The sequence below is a fragment of the Mangifera indica genome, chromosome 19 (genome assembly GCF_011075055.1).
Source record: "Mangifera indica cultivar Alphonso chromosome 19, CATAS_Mindica_2.1, whole genome shotgun sequence".
Taxonomy (NCBI): domain Eukaryota; kingdom Viridiplantae; phylum Streptophyta; class Magnoliopsida; order Sapindales; family Anacardiaceae; genus Mangifera; species Mangifera indica.
In genome coordinates this window covers 5,688,161-5,701,117 of record NC_058155.1, presented here as the reverse complement: position 1 = coordinate 5,701,117, position 12,957 = coordinate 5,688,161, and the positions used below count along the sequence as shown (strand labels likewise).

Below are 12,957 nucleotides of genomic sequence, written 5' to 3'. Positions count from 1 at the left end.
ATAGTGGTTCAAAGTTTTCTATGTCCATTTCTTCAAGGAACCACTTGAAGTTTCACTCGTAAAGTTAATATCTCTTTACAATAGTTCTCCAAGATTTCATCTATGTACACTAGCTCTTTGGGATTGTGCCCACCACTATAATTTATTCAGAATTTTGCCCAAAATTGTTTGAGTACATAAAAATGAATGTCAATGCACAGATAGGATGCATGACTAGTTTTCCTCGTGTGTTGTCTTGATACATGAGTGTGTAGTGATGATACATAGGCGTGTATGTCCTATTTCTGCATTTTTCAATGTGTCCATTTGTTAATGTTTTTCACACACTCCTTTGACAATGTTAGATATTCAAATTTGTCTTTTTAGCATCATCAAAACACCTAGGGATTCAACAAACTTCTTCTCCCGTCAGATGTTGAACACGATAACCGTTGACAAAGAGACGAATTCATTTCTTCATCTTCAGGTCAAATGAAGATGATTTATCTTCGTTTAGCCACAAAGATTATTCGTCTAACACCAACAAACGAAGAGTGTTGTTCATCTTTGTTTGAGGGAAGAGCAATCGAATGTCATTCGATTTGGCCAGTTTTAACATAATCAAACCAAATACAGAGAGAGAGAGTTGACAAACACATGGGCAAGTAGACAAAGTCAACTGACCAATTCAAAGTCATTGAAGAAAGAAGAAAAAAACTCTAGGGGGAAAAGTTAACTTTTCAAACTTTAGGGGAAAAAAGAGGGAAATTGTCAATTTTTTAAAATAAAAAGGAAGAATGAGATAAAATTTTAGTTTTTTTTAATTTTTTGCTAAATAATTATTCTACTTTAAAATTTTAATAGAATTATGAGTATTTGAGTTTTTAGAACATTGCGTATGTAAGTTTGTAAATATACCAAACTTTAAGTGGGAGTAAGTCTATTGGCCTTTAATTAACTACCTATTTTATTTATGCATATTCAGAAGTTAAAAAAGATGAATGAACATCTTGGGCTTATCATCTTTGTTTTAGCGAAATCCAATTCACCAAAAATCTTCATATAATATATTGAAGCAACACCCTTCGCAACTCAACTTCTCTTTACAATAATGAGCACCATCTTAAGCAACTTTTGCAGCATAATTTGCAGTCAAGGGATCCTCGTCCACTTCGCTCAAAGCCATTTAAATGACGAAGTTTCAACATCGTCCATAATGGAAAGCAGGCCAACTTCAAACCGGGTGAGGAGCTTCCCTTTTTCTTTAGCAATGCTATATAAACACATTTTTTTATACATAATTATGTATATAAATAATCTATCATCATATGATTAAATATCACTTTATCTTTAATTTAAAATTATTTAATTATATAATAACACTTTATATATACATATAATCGTGTATCCAAAAGTGTATTCATATAATTTTATTTCTCCAAAAAAAAAAATTGTACTTGTAAAGCAATATGCATGGTGAGAAATTTCAAGTCCCAACCATTACATGAAAATCTGGAGGATGATCATATCTGCATCAGCATATAGCTTGAAATGCAGTTTCCAACCAAGCGGCGAGGAAAGGGATCCACAAATTCTAAGTCATGAAATATATTTACACAAAGAATAAAGCCAGCACCAGATACTAAATCCAAGGTAGCAGAGTGTTATTGACAAAATAAAGGGAGAAAAAGAATAAAATGGTGAAAAACACTATGCCTTGTTGGTCTTAAAAAATTACACACAAACGTTTCTATTGACTACTTCCAAAGAAAGAGGAGCAAGAAATTTCCACAAAAGATGGTAATACAAGCTTTCTACGACTGGAAGGGGGAATCAATTTGACTCCCCTAGGGCTAGCTGTTGATTTCTAATAACTGATGACTCGGCAAAACAAGGAAAACAGATCGCAGAAATCAAACATCATTACTGTAATCACACGAAGAGCAAGTTAAATACCCCATCATTGGCGTGCTTCTTTTGGAGCAGTGTAGCCTCTACTTTCAGTGACAGTGGAGTTGGCAAGAACATCTGGTGAAATTTCCCAGCTTCCACTTCTTCTTCCCCAACTTGAGTGCCGAGTGTCTGCTCGAATGGTGGGAGCATGGATATCTGAACTCATAACATTTTCAACCTCGGCAGCATTATGGGGAGGACCATTGTCACCTCTACTACGAATGTCCTCTTCTATTTCTTCAATATTACGACGCTGGGAAATCTTCAGTAGATCTTCACCAATATCTAGATCATCTTCAACCTTTGAACGTGGATCTCCACCCCCCAAATCTTCTGTTTCTGGAGTTCGGGGTAAAGAAGCCCTTGCTACCTCTTCTTGAATAAAAGCCCGGAAGTTGTTCCTCGAGGGTTTTACATTTGTGCAAAATACTTCAAGAAAATTATTCACACAACCCCGATTGTAAACATTGATCCTGTTGTCAGCCCTATAGCGAAAATTTTCATAGGTAGTCTGGAAAACATAGAGTAAGATTAGTGTAGCTATTCAAATGAAAAAATTAATGATTTAAACATAGCATGAAATATGAATTCAAGGAAAGAGAAAAATTACACAGCTTAAAACTTTAAGTTTATAGAAAAATATTTGCAAGTACTATATCAATATTAGTACTGTCAGTCTAGCTGAACCAAACATGCAGCAAAGAACTCAAATATGTAGCACTTCAAAAGTACAGATACCCGAGAAACAAACTTTATTGTTTTGTTTCTTTCCCCTTGCCACTAGCAAGATTAAGGTCCATGAAAGCACTCTTCCATTCATATTATCCCTGAATTTCTTCATTTTATTTATTTCCTATACTCCCAAGGAGCTGGGGTAAAGCGCCCAAGGAGAGAAGGCAGTGTTAAGTATTTTCCACCTTCACAGCCACAACTGAAACATCAGTGGTTCAGGAAGTGTTCAACAATCTTTTGGGAAAACCATTTCCTGTTTTGGGAATACCAAAAAACAATTTTGATACCGCATTTGGAGAGTAAAGTTTGAAAATAAGAATTATATATATTTTCCAAAAACCAGTTTTAAATTTGAAACAAACTTGAGTGCTTTTATGTGATGCTGATAAAATCGATTCACAAAAATTCACCTTCTACTTCTCTAAAACACTAATGTTAAACACAATTTCATAGTTGTTATATAGAAAATAAGGTAGTGCCCAAGCATAAACACATGCTCAAATTGTAAAATTCAATTTGTCATTTTTATTTGAAGAAGATATAAAGCAATCATGCAAAACACTATAAAAAAAGCACTAAGAGCTCTTATAACAGAGAGTTAAGTCAATGAAACCCAGATCATTCAGTAAAACATCCAATCTAAAAGATCATTCTGCAAAATGAAAGCACAGGATATCTGTTTAATATTCAATGAATTATTAGCAATAGCATTTTGTCTGCACAAACTTAGTAGACCAAGACTTGAATCCTAAAATAAACATTTTTGCCACAGATACTGGGACAATTAAAGTTCATTTTACTTAGCAACTAAACAGTAACCAAAAATAATCTCATGTTATGACCAAATGATATAAAAACAGGGAAAAACAACCAACCTGATTTGTGCCGATGAGATACAAATGGAAGCCTGTGAGTCCACCAACAAACCACAGGGAAATGAAACAATATGCCATTAGTATGACAGATGCAGGAGACTCTTTCATCGCCCTCCAGACTGTGCCATGGTAATCATCCATCAGAATCTTAATGTACAAAGCTGACATGGAGAACACATAGATACAGAGAAGGGTTGATGAAAAGACAAACATGAAGAAGAAACGGTAGTTGCGCTGCATACAAGAATAGCAATTAGATTCCGTCAAATAGCCCTTCTTTAAAGAAACAAGAAAAAGTGACCACAACTCTAATAAAATAAAATCAAGTCACATTTGCACTCTAATTAGCTTGTAAGACAGCATACCAGTCCAATGCATTGGCCCACCCATGGGCAGTGATGATCAAAACGCTCAACACAATTATTGCAAATGGAGCAATGTGAGCAGCGGGGAGGACGATAAAGCATGCACGTGTCACAGTACTTCACCCGCACAGGGAGGCCATGAACCATAACTTCTTTAGTTCGAGGGAACTGAAGGCCAGGAGTTTGTCTTCCCCCCGTCTCAGCTGAAACAGAATCATAACGAATTTCTTCCTCTGGTGGATGCAAATTGCGTGGAACAATACCTGGATCTCGAGCTGACGTGAGAAAAAGAAGAACCAACACCTATCAGAATCAACAACATCATTAAGATCAGATAAAACCATAGGGAAAGAACAAAGCTAGACAACACAAAATCATGCAAAAATATTTTCAATCCAAAAAAATGCAACAGCTGAACCAGGTACACGATAGTGAATCTAAATGGGTGGAGGTCTTTCAAAAGATTTAATTGAAGCACCTCATTTTAAGCATATGCGACTTGTCAACAACTATACAAGTCAGTAGAATGCCAACAACTATTAAGGATTTTAATAGAGACTGAATTAGGTTAGGATTTAAATAAAAAGGGCAGCAGCAGGGAAAAGGAGGCAAAAATATTGTTGTGGGTTTTGGACAGCCTATGGCTGATTTGGGAGGCCATCAACTCTTCAGATTGTTGGATTGGGAGGCCCCTGCTCCTCGAATTGTTGGTTTACCCAATTGTAAATCCACTTTATCAATAAAATAGCTTTTCTTCTCTTTATTTGTAAGTGTTTTTAATTGTTTGTGTTGAAATTGGTTTGGTTCCTATATACACAATTTTAAAAGGTTAGGATTATCATATGACTTCCAACCTCAAAATGGAACACATTATGTTTTTAACTCAGTACGACAATGCCTAAAACAAGTTCGTGGGAAAGTCACTTATCCAGAGAGGGACTCTGATACCAGACAGTCTTTTAAAATTTAACCAGTACCATAACTAAACGAAATGAAGACTGTTGACTAGTCAAAACAATAGATTAGCATCCATATTCTGCCACTATGTCACAGTGCAAACTATAAAACTCATCAGATAATAGTCAACAAAACATGCACACAGCCATCAATCACATATAACATAATCAGCAATAGAATGTTAGACAAAATCCATACAAAAAATTAAAGATCCAGTACTCAGCGATTTAGAGGACTGACATAGATAGTAAAAACAATCGCTACCACCAGAATTGCATATCCTGCATTGTGTGGTGAAAACTCGTGGCGAAGGTGCCCAGCAACAAATACACAAAAGATGACTACTGGCACAATGATCAGCAATAATGTGACAAGCAATGACTTAGCGTCTGGCCCAAATATCAACCTCCCACCAAGGATGAATTTCTACAAAAGATGGGTAAAAAAGAAAGATTAGAGGCAGAAAATGTCAACTCACAATAAGCTCTTTAAGATTTAAAAAAATAGAAAAACTTAAAAGTATATGTAAACCTTTAGCACACACCACCAACTGTCAAAATATTTATGTATGAGTACGACTTCCATGGAATTTTCTAATATGTGAACTAAGAAAGGGCCAAAAAGCACCTGTTATCTAGGGAGCCATCGTCAGTAGGTGGACATTGAAAACAGAGACTCTAGCATCCATACAGAATATAAGATAGCATTGGCCATGAAGGAACTTAGTCAGATATAACTCAGTGGAAGTCACGAGTTAAAAATTGGGAAGCCAGCAGGGAGCAATAAAGATTTCCATGTCCATTTTCAACTCAGATTCATATACTCTTATATGATTATATAGCAAGATGTTGATTAAATAGCTTAAGTACATTAGAGTGCATTGCTCACAGCTCCTTGCATTTCTTAATTAGTCTTACGAAATTCATGTTACCACCATTGCATAACCACCAGTATGCCTCTATTTCCTTTTTATACAGAATAAAACAAAAAGTATAAAAAATGCATGATAAAGTTTCCAAAATCTAGTTAGATAACAAGTATGCAAGAGAGAATGTATAAACATCCAAAATATTTTGGCCAAACAACTTGGTAGTTTCTTAAAGGAAACAAAATTAACTGAGAATTTCCATTAAAAGCCTTATTCACCTTGTCATCTACTAATGAACTCATACTAACTTCTTGTTTGTCAATGGATGCTTAACTATTTATGTCATGTCATTAGAGGTTTAAGAGTTTGGATACAATGCCACTAAACATATCTTGAACATTGAAGCTAGCATCATAGTTGTCGAAGACGAAAAGCGTTAAAAAGCAACGAAAGGTCCTATTGCCGAGGCGAAGGCATTGCTTTTTTATCCAAGATGATTAAAAAATTCCATTAAAAATTTTACAATTTCCATTAAATTTATAAAAATTTGTGACTACATCAACATTTAAAATTGACCAACAACTTCATTGGTAGTCTTAGATCAAACCAACAATTAGTTATCATGTTTAGACCTCTCTAACAACCATCTATAAGGGATCAATGAATCTATCCAATGACCTTAAATCTCTCTTACAACCTCTTCAACAGCCTAAGAACTCACTGACAACCTCTCCAACAGCCTAAGAACTCACTGACAACCTCTTGACAACCTAAGAATTCACTATAGACCTCTCAATGACCTTAAAACTCGTCAATGATCTCTCTAACGACCTTAAACCTCATTGGAGACCTTAGAAATTTACAATAACCCTCATATTTAGCCAAAAATTGCCCAAAAGTTGTTGAAAGCATGGAACTATGTCAGAAACTATCTAGAATTTGCCGGTAACCCTCAAATCTACTTAGAGATAGCCTACTTTTTAGATGCCTAAAGCTTCTCTAAAGGCACCAAAAATGTGCTCACGGTGACTGCCTTTGAACCACTGGTCGCCATGACCATACTCAAAATGATAAGGACATCACCTTGAGTAAGGCCTCACCTAGGCGTGCCTAAGGCGCGTCTTCAACAACTATGGCTAGCATATTAGAACACATTGTATAATCAGTAAGCTTCCTTGATGACTGTTTCTTCTATAGTAATAGAATCTAAAACAAACCTCAATGTAACTATTTATTCTGTAAATCAATAAGTTGCCTTGAAGTTTGGCAATGTACCCTGCTATGCATCCATTGGGATCACTACCTCATAATCATTCCAATACATTATTTTGCTGCAACATGGCTAGAAGCACCAACACCAAAATTATGCCATTACCACTAAGGTACAAGAAAAATTTTTGATTAGAACCTAACATCACATCATCCAAACTTGTAATATTTCCAATGGTCAACACTTTGTCATCCTCCGATGCAAAAACAATGTTGTCACATGAGCATCACTGTGCCACCAACACTAAATCCATGAAAATCCTTACAGCACTACAAACCTTCACTCAATCCTAAGCAGAGATACCATCCCAAATCCAATCCTTGATACAATATCGTTCATTTCCAAGGCAAAAAGTTCAATTTTCATCTCAATCCTGATTAAATATATCCTAATCACTCAATTTCACAATTAAAATTTGAAAAGCAACACTCTTGACCAATCTGTGACCCTTGCATCACCAGTATTAACAAGTACCTCACAATTGACCACATAAACCTCAGAATTTGAGATTTAAGTATGATAGTCCTTTCGCACAGCCAAAATTATCCTCCTGTTAACTAAACAACTTCTTTTCCTTGTTCAAAATGAAGTAAACGAACTTACTAATTACCAATACACGTTGCAAATGACTTATACCAAACAAGCCACCACTCCATCAATTCCTTTTTTTGGTCTATCACCACAAAGTACTAGTTGTTCGCTATCCACTTTATCAGTGATAAATAATCGCAACAATTGATGCTTTAAAAGCAAGCGCTTAAAGTAACCCGCAAACTTTGCTTTTTTTACTATTTTTCTTCCATTTCCTCAGTAACTAATCAAAAGATCTCAAATCTTATAACTATCCATACGCAAACGGACCTCCAATGGCAAAACCTAATTCATACCCAATTCACTGAACCCACAAAATCAGACTAATTTCATCACAATACAAAACAAATCAAACCAAAAACGAATAATCAACACTCGAAACTAATAAAAATCCAAAAACTAAAAAGCATAAAGCAAAGAACTCTTACATTACTGCCTTTCCAGTCCTCGTACACGCGCTTAGCCATTAAACGACAATTTCAAGTGTCGTTTTGCTTGTTAAGTGCTAGCAAGCTTACGGGAGTTATCGCCGTTGTTCATTTCGATTATAAACAAACAACGAAAGACTCTAACCCGCCACTAAAACCACATGAATTTACACTCGAATTTAAGGGTAAATTCTAGGGTTAGAGCACGGTTTCAAAGGAGGGGCTTTTGAAAATTATGAGAGAATCAAAGAGGGAAAGAGATCTTGAAGATGGTGGCTCTGTGTTGGGTTTGTGACTCTGTTCTGAAGTGAAAACAAAGAAAAGAAGCCAGAAGTATTTACTTTTCCCGTTTTCAGGAAAAAAAAAAAAAAGAAAAAGAAATACAAAACAAAACAGCGTAAAAATACACCTTTAAAAATAATAAACGTTTAGAAGTGTCAGAAGTGTAAATTTTTGGCCATTTTGTTCGTTTTCGATTATTACAAATTTTGAAACATGAAATTTCCCAAGAATGGTAAATATTTAAGGTCGACGTTATTAAATTAAATGAAAATTATAATAACATAAATTAGAAAAATTACGAAAATATTAAAAGACTACATTTGTTAGAAAAAATTAAATCTGACCATTGGGGTTATAGAATTATATTCATATCATATCAGTTAAGATTTTATGTTAAATATTTTCAATTTTAACTTAATTTAAGTAAGAATTGTATCGAAACTTTTAAACTGTAATTCAATCTTTAAATATTTAAATTGACATGATTTGATTCAAATAATTCAAAATTATCTATTATTTTCATGAAAAAATTATATTACACACACATTTTACGCTTTTATTAAGCAAAAATGCCCATTGGACCAATTCTTAAGCAAAAATGACCATTTTTCACATTCCTAAGCAAGAATGCCCTTTTTTTTTAAATGCCAAAATTACCTTTCACCACATCTATATAAAACCTCTCACTCTTACTTTCACTCTCACTTTTACTTAATATCAATTACTATAGGTTCGTTCAAAAGGGAGAAGTTCGTATTTCTGAATTCGAGTAAAAAAAATTAATTCGTGAAAAAAAATATTTATACGAATCTTAACTCAAAACTTAATTTTATTTGTTAAATATAGTTTGTATGTCATATAAATGAGGCATTTGGATATTTGATAATAATTTAGGGACGAAAAAACCGAAAAATTGATCTGAAATTTTGTAATTACCTCATAAAACGTGTCTAAAAAAGCACAAAACTAAAGAGACAGATGTTAAATTTGAAAAATACATATCAAAAAAGTTTAGCTCAGTCACAAACAAGTTCAAAATCATAAAAACCGAAAATCCTAAATTTGGTAAAATAAAAAAACTGCATAATATACACTGAAACAGTTCTATTTGGGTCTCCAAATTGGGCACAACCGGCAAAGTTAGCTGTCAGTATAGATCTCGAAACGAGCTTTGCATTAATATATTACAGGCCGCGTAACTCTTCCCGGATCAAAAGTTATGGTCGTTCAAAGTCTATCTCTTACAGGCCTTATAGTTTTAAAAAAGTCAATTTCCACCCAGCCCACGATTTTCACAGACTGCCCCATAGTTCAGTGTAAAATTTTCCATGAACCCCCATGGATCCCCCCTCTTCCCCCTTCTCCTAAAATTTTGAAAATGTTAAATTTCCCCCCACCCCATGGTCGTTCGTGAAAAATTACGTAGCATCGACACATCTAACCCATTTTTCCACCAAAAATCGTCATTTCAGCCTCTAATTTTAACACAAATCAAATCTACAATCTAATAACACAAAACCCCTCAAGAAATTCAAACAAATCAACCAAAAATCAAAACATTTTATGTATTGTTCAAATTCGAAACTTTAAACATTCAAACCTTAAAATCTCTCTCAAATCTCAATAATCCGAACAATAAATTGATTCAAACAAGAAGTGGGATGATGTACTATCTTTATTTGTCATTTTCGGTTGTCGAAAAATACGAAAAGTCGACGAAAAAGACGAAAACCCATTACACCTGTGAGAGATCCAAATTTTCTTTGAATTTAAACAATAAATCCGTAGAAAATGTGGGCTTTATATATAAGGGTAGTTTGGTTATTTTTCAAATTGAGGGCATTTTTGCTTAATCCTTAGAGTTTTGGGCAATTTTGTTTAACACCTTTTAGTTTTGAGTATTTATTATAATTTCCCTATTTTCATTCTCTAAAATGTTTTTGGCGTTTAAATTTCTTTATTAAATTAGTCCAATCTACTATAGATAAAACACACAATATAAGATTTTGCCTTATTTATAAATAGATTAAAAATTACATATTACGATTTTTAAAATACCTCAATAATCTGACTAACCAAATTATATTTTTACTATTTAATAATAAAATAAAATATTTAAATAAAATTAAAAAATAATATAAGTAATTACAATTATATAAAAATACAACTATAAGTAATATGTAAAAATTTCAACTGCAGCTGATATTGTCTTTTAACATTTCTATAATTAATCCCTAACAAATTCTATTAAAATAATATTTTTTTAAAACATTTAAATTAATTTAGGTTATGTCAAGTTACTTTCTTGTAAACCGTAATACTATTTGATTTAATTTTAAAACATGTCAGGTGATTCGAAATAAATTTTGTGTCAGAAAAACTTAATCCTAATCTGATTTTTTTTGTGTCATGTCATATCAGATTAACGGATCATATTAAAAATTATCAACTCCATAAAAAATTACCAAGTCCTTGATGTTAGCTCAATTTAAAGATGGACATTGTTTTAAAAATTAATTTCTTAAAATATAAGCATATTAAACTTATATATTATCAAATATTTTACCATTTTCAATTTTATTTAAAATTTAAATTATTAATTTTTTTTTTTTTTTGCAAGGATCATATTTTATAATTGAATCAAATATTTTAATTTATAAAAACCCCAAAGTCAAGAGGGGATAAAGATTTTTCTTATTTCAATAATATAATTATAATACAAGTTAAAAATTGTGTATAATAATGTAAACTAATTAAATATTATCATGTAAAATAGAGAAGAAGAAAATATTTATTATAAAATTTCAACAAATTTCGTCTCTATTTGCCATGTAAGCATCAATTTATGCACGATGAGGTGGCAAGATCATAGTGGTGGCGATGAATGAGACAAATATTCGTGATTTTATTTAAATATTTACGGGAATAACATATTGAAAAAATTAATAATAATTTAAATCCAGCCTAGATTTACTGTGAGATCCTTTGGATCCCTCTATTCTGTGAGTTTTTATAATATAGAAATATTATATACAAAAAAATTTATTAGAAGTGTCAAACGGGCCAGTTAGGTCAGGTGTAATTCGAATTGATATGGATGTAAGTAAAATAGATGTAAATCAAATTATTTGAATAATAATTTCTAAAATTAGTATCCGATCTTACAGATACGGATTAATTTACAGTTACCTACTAATATTAATTTTATATTAATTTATTTTGCTTTTGTTATTTTAATATATTTTTTTGATAATTTTCTATATTTTTTTCTTTAATTACATAAGTATTTTGTGGAAGGATAAAATTTTATCTCAAATTATAAAATTATTTTATATATATTTGAAGAATTTTAATATTAAACACAGAATAAATATTTATAATAAAGTATATAATGTTTACATTTTTTTTTAAATTTGTTTTTAATACAATAAATTCTTTAATTTTTGGGTGAATTAAAGTTCATTTCATATCAATAGAAGGAAAAATATGTAAAATTTTTGTTGAGTATGTTATAAGTTTAATGTTGAAGTAGGAAAAAAAGATGAATAGAAAAAAAACTAACAGGTGACCCGAGGGTACCCGTAAATATACCTAGCTTGCCTATAAAAAGGCCAAAGGACAATTCCCCACCCAAGGTTTAATGAAAGAACAAATTCTTACCTATTAACTTTCAAAAACTCAAATACTCACTCATTTATTGTTATGAATAGAGGTAAAATTGTTATTTAACTAAAAATATTAAAAAAATAAAATACGATCATGTTTTTCCCCCACTCAAGGTTTGAAAAATTGCTATTTCTCTCCTAGGGTTTCATTCCTTCTCCGACGATATTCTCTGGCTGACCTTCCATCTATCGATGCTCTCTCTAGCCTCCATGACGAAGACGCGGTCAAGAAAAGGCCACGAAGATGACAATTGGAAGTGACATTATCGAAGATCTGTCGTGCAATGGATCATTTGAAAGCAACATCTGATGCCAACGATCTCCGACCAAGATTTAAGGTTTTAGACCAGAAGGAAGAGAGAAGTTAGAAGGGAGAGAGAACGCGACCGAAGACAGTGAACTTCGTTGTCTCTGGTGATAGTTTCAAAACCCTAGAGGGAAAAGATGATTTTTTAAACCTTCATAGGAGGAAATCAGATTTATAAACTTAGGGGAAAATAAATTCTTTTTTATTTTTTATGAAACGACAATTTTACTCCTATTCATAACAATAAATAGGTGAGTATTTGCGTTTTTAAAAGTTAACGGATGAAAATTTATCCTTTCATTAAACATTGGATGGGAAATTGTTCTTTGGCCCGTAAAAGTTCATTAGTATGGATCCCAGTCTAAACATTTAAAACTTATACCCATATTTATGCGGGTTATCCGCTAATTATATTGAGGTGATCTATCTGTTTTGCCAACTTTAGAATTTATACACGAAAAAATTATATAACTATCATACGATACACAAAAAAAACTAATATGGTAGTAACATGTCAATGTCTTTTCATCTTATATATGTCGATTTTACTATATCATCACTATTAAATAACTATCATACCAATTTATGTGTTATTTTTTAATACAAATTTTGTGATATATCATCCCTTATTTATAAAGAAATTTTACAATAAAAGCTAAAAGAAAATATGTATTAAAGATTTTCC

General features: G+C 32.3%; 1 protein-coding gene across 1 annotated transcript; it reads right to left on the bottom strand.

Annotated features, from left to right (window-relative positions):
- Positions 1–1,563: 1,563 nt before the first annotated feature.
- LOC123203533 (protein S-acyltransferase 8-like) lies at positions 1,564–8,375 on the bottom strand. Its single transcript, XM_044619923.1, has 5 exons — positions 8,019–8,375; positions 5,102–5,287; positions 3,905–4,207; positions 3,540–3,773; positions 1,564–2,443 (listed from the first exon to the last, which is right to left on the bottom strand). The coding sequence occupies exons 1-5, from the start codon at positions 8,055–8,057 to the stop codon at positions 1,940–1,942; spliced, it is 1,266 nt and encodes a 421-aa protein (XP_044475858.1). The 5' UTR covers positions 8,058–8,375; the 3' UTR covers positions 1,564–1,939.
- Between the last annotated feature and the right edge of the window lie 4,582 nt (positions 8,376–12,957).

Coding starts and splice junctions, on each gene's coding strand:
- LOC123203533 (XM_044619923.1), bottom strand. CDS start 8,057: ATGGCTAAGCGCGTGTACGAGGACTGGAAAGGCAGTAAT. Junction 5,288..8,018: donor AGGACTGGAAAGGCAGTAAT/GTAAGAGTTCTT, acceptor CATCTTTTGTAG/AAATTCATCCTTGGTGGGAG. Junction 4,208..5,101: donor CGATTGTTTTTACTATCTAT/GTCAGTCCTCTA, acceptor TGATTCTGATAG/GTGTTGGTTCTTCTTTTTCT.